General features: G+C 32.9%; 1 protein-coding gene across 1 annotated transcript; it reads left to right on the top strand.

Moving 5' to 3' along the window:
• The first annotated feature begins 418 nt into the window (after positions 1-418).
• Positions 419-3784, top strand: LOC145039628 (guanosine nucleotide diphosphate dissociation inhibitor 1). The gene is made up of 12 exons (XM_078987664.1): positions 419-641; positions 1531-1593; positions 1683-1766; positions 1834-1941; positions 2029-2201; positions 2286-2397; positions 2476-2556; positions 2626-2790; positions 2862-2986; positions 3074-3284; positions 3383-3457; positions 3535-3784. Exons 1-12 carry the CDS (start codon positions 555-557, stop codon positions 3583-3585), a joined length of 1335 nt encoding a protein of 444 aa, XP_078843790.1. The 5' UTR covers positions 419-554; the 3' UTR covers positions 3586-3784.
• The last annotated feature ends 235 nt before the right edge of the window (positions 3785-4019 follow it).

Raw genomic sequence — 4019 nt, 5'->3', positions numbered from 1 at the left:
ACAATCCTTACGCTCTTTCAAAAAAAATGACAGATTATCGTGTAAAACTAAATAATCAGAACTTTTCATTTAAAAAATAAATGTTGGGATTAAACCGTAAATTAAATCAAAGTATTGAGATTTTATTAGTGATTTCCCTTTGCCAACTTAAGTTTTCATAGGGTTTTATTCAACACATAACAACTTATTTTCTACTATTTCTCAGATACATCACTACCAAATACATTACAACCGCGGCAACGTGTAGTGGGTAAAATTCTAGTGTTCTAGTAAAAATAGCTTTTATAAACTGAAAATGTAAAGAAATACTAAAGAAGGAAAACCATGAATTAAACGTAAGTACAGGGACTATTCTTGCAGTTTTCCGGAAGTTAAAGCGAAATCTGCTGGTCTACTTAAGCAAAGCATATTTGGGTGTTCCGGTGATATATAAATTCGCGGAAGACACGCTTTTGACTCGATTTGGGAACCCTAACTCCTTCCGGATTACTTTCACTCGATCTGTATTCTGTATTACGTTTTGCCCCTTGGGGAAATCGCCGATTCGATCCAACATGGATGAAGAGTATGATGTCATCGTCCTCGGTACTGGTCTCAAGGAATGCATCCTCAGCGGTCTTCTCTCCGTCGATGGTCTGAAGGTATTAGTTGTTCTCACTTAAATCCGACGTCTGCTGACTTATTTCTTCCTGATTTGTAGTTATGACTTGGTCATGATTAAATCTTTGTTCTTTTATACGAATGGTTTTATTGGTTTCGTTGGTTTAGGTCAACATTGGCTCCCGATTGTTTGTCCGAATAATCAGATCTGAGATCATCAATATGTGGATGCAATTTTTTCTATTAATTAAGGAAAATAGATTACGAAAGTCATCTGAGTTCACTTTTAAGTCTGAATAGTCCCCAAAATGTGTATATAACTTTTGAAGATACTCAAATTGCTTATAATAACAAATATAGGGCATCGTGATAGGGGGATCATTGCATTCTCTGAAAAAAAAACTTGTGTGTTAATAGATAGTGATTGAACCATTTTCAACGTCAGTTATTCCTTATGTAATGGTGAATATGATGATATGGAAGTTGACAGCAAGTGAAATTAACTGAATCCACATCAAATTAGATCTGGATCACGATCCAACTTTTAATTTATTTGTATAAATATGTAATAATTATCTTATCACTTATTAGTCCATGTGAAGTCCGTAGTATAGCTGTTGATAGCTTCATTGATAATAAAGATGAAATTAATGTCTCAACAATACAGTTAAATTTCAAATTCAAGTAAAGTTTCATCTATGTTCATTGCTTTATGGTTTATAGAATATATGTGTAATAAACTCAAAATACAATAATTCTATGATAATTCATCAAAATGCAACATTTCTAAATCTTTGTATACTAATTCCTTTAAATACAATAATCATGGTAAACGTAAACCCTTTTACTATAATTTGGTAAATTATATTAATCTATGCAAATCTTTATATACCAAATTTATCTCTCTAATACTTTATATCTTTAAATCAGGTTCTCCACATGGACAGGAATGACTATTATGGTGGAGAATCAACCTCACTCAACCTTATTCAGGTTTTATTTCCATTCCAAATCTCTCCTAAACCTTCAATTTCATTAAAAAAAATTTAATAACACAAACAACAACAAAAAAAACCCAACAGCTATGGAAGAAATTCAGAGGAAGTGACAAGCCTCCAGCTCACTTAGGTTCAAGTAGAGATTACAATGTGGACATGATCCCCAAGGTATCTATTTACAATTTTACCCTCTTCATCATCCATCCAACATAACACCCCACCTTTTTTTTCCAAGTTCATAATGGCAAATGGTGCTCTTGTACGTGTCCTCATCCACACTGATGTCACAAAATATCTTTACTTCAAAGCTGTTGATGGAAGCTTTGTCTACAACAAAGGAAAGGTAATATATTACTATATTATATTATATTCCACACTTGTTTCATTTTACTTGGCTTCTAAACTTTTTTGGACAATTTTACCCTTGTAGGTACACAAAGTTCCTGCAACCGACATGGAGGCTCTCAAGTCACCTCTCATGGGCATTTTTGAGAAACGTCGTGCTCGCAAGTTCTTCATTTATGTTCAAGACTACAATGAAAACGACCCCAAAACTCATGAAGGAATGGACCTAACACGTGTTTCAACTAAAGAGCTTATCGCGTATTTTTTTATACATTAAACTTTTTCTTTTTAAAATTTCCCTTTCCATATAAAATTAATAAAGTCCATATTTTTTTTTTCTAGTAAATATGGTCTTGATGACAACACTGTGGACTTCATTGGCCACGCGTTAGCTTTACACAGAGATGATCGTTACTTATACGAACCCGCACTTGAAACAGTCAAAAAAATGAAGGTGGACACCTGTCAATTTCTCATTCGTCCTTTAAAAAACTAAACTAATTATTCTGTTAAATTACGATTTTGCCACTAGCTTTACGCGGAGTCACTTGCGCGTTTCCAAGGAGGGTCTCCATACATTTATCCTCTGTATGGATTAGGCGAGCTTCCTCAGGTAAAATTTATATATATATATTTTTTTTACTTGTAAAAAAATAATAATTATGAAATATATTTTTTGTAGGCATTTGCTAGGTTGAGTGCAGTGTATGGTGGGACCTACATGTTGAACAAACCTGAATGCAAGGTGGAGTTTGATGAAGAAGGAAAAGTGTGTGGGGTCACTTCAGAGGGTGAAACTGCTAAATGCAAAAAAGTTGTTTGTGATCCTTCCTACTTGTCCAACAAGGTATAAATAAGTTAAATTTAAATTCAAAGTTTTATAAAAAATTGTTGCTTTAAATTTTACAAAAAAAACAGGTTAGAAAAGTTGGGAAAGTTGCAAGAGCAATTTGCATTATGAGTCACCCGATTCCAAACACCAATGACTCACATTCAGTGCAAGTTATTCTTCCACAGAAACAATTAGGTCGCAAATCAGACATGTGAGTTTATTAAAATGTTTTAGATAAAGATTTAACATATGTAAATATATAATTAATGATTATTTTTTTTTGTTGATAATTATTTAGGTATCTGTTTTGTTCTTCATATTCACACAATGTTGCTCCAAAAGGAAAGTTTATTGCATTTGTGTCAACAGAAGCTGAAAGTGATCAACCTGAAATTGAATTAAAACCAGGGCTTGATCTTTTGGGCCCAGTTGATGAAATCTTTTATGATGTTTATGATAGATATGAACCATGCAATGAGCCTTCTCTTGATAATTGCTTTATATCCACAGTAAGTTTATACATTTACATTTTTGGTCCCTCGTTTTTTTCAGATATGACCAGGGACTGGGAATGTAAATGTTTTAATTCTTTTGTTATGTGTTGCAGAGTTATGATGCGACTACTCACTTTGAGTCGACTGTGATTGATGTGCTCAATATGTACTCAATGATAACTGGGAAGGTATTATTTAGATATGTTTGTCTTTTTTTATTTAAAAAAAAGAAATTGATAATTATTTTGTGAGTGTTGTTGTGTAGGTTCTTGATTTGAATGTAGATCTAAGTGCTGCGAGTGCTGCTGAAGAGTAGAAAGACACGATGGAGTTGGGGATGGGTTGGGTGTCTACTTTTATGGTGATGATGAATTTTACGTGAAGCTTTGAATTTTTATATTTTTAGCTTTGAAAAGATTATATAAAAAAATGTGGAAGTAATTTGTTGTGTGTGTAAAATGTGCTCACTGTGTACTTTTTTTTTCTTTTTATATTTCAATACTTGGTGTTTTATCTTTTGTTAGCATGCTAAGTATGATTATTATAAGAATATCACATGCCACCTTGTTTCAAAAATCTTTCATGTTATGTCGTTTGTGGTACTTGGTTTTTGTTGCATTTGAAACAACAACGCTGGAAATATAAGACGATCTTTGTAGATTTCCCTAATAATTATCTTTCAAAGTGTCAATGTAAGCTTTTGCCAACATCACTTCTTCCTGTTCGGATTGGACTCTTGAATAAGTATGC

Source organism: Lactuca saligna, chromosome 1 (assembly GCF_052625555.1).
Source record: "Lactuca saligna cultivar CGN05327 chromosome 1, ASM5262555v1, whole genome shotgun sequence".
NCBI lineage: Eukaryota > Viridiplantae > Streptophyta > Magnoliopsida > Asterales > Asteraceae > Lactuca > Lactuca saligna.
The sequence above is the reverse complement of the archived record's forward strand: the minus strand, read 5'-3'. Positions and strand labels throughout refer to the sequence as shown.

Coding starts and splice junctions, on each gene's coding strand:
- LOC145039628 (XM_078987664.1), top strand. CDS start 555: ATGGATGAAGAGTATGATGTCATCGTCCTCGGTACTGGTCTCAAGGAA. Junction 2,202..2,285: donor TCAACTAAAGAGCTTATCGC/GTATTTTTTTAT, acceptor TTTTTTTTCTAG/TAAATATGGTCTTGATGACA. Junction 3,458..3,534: donor ACTCAATGATAACTGGGAAG/GTATTATTTAGA, acceptor GTTGTTGTGTAG/GTTCTTGATTTGAATGTAGA.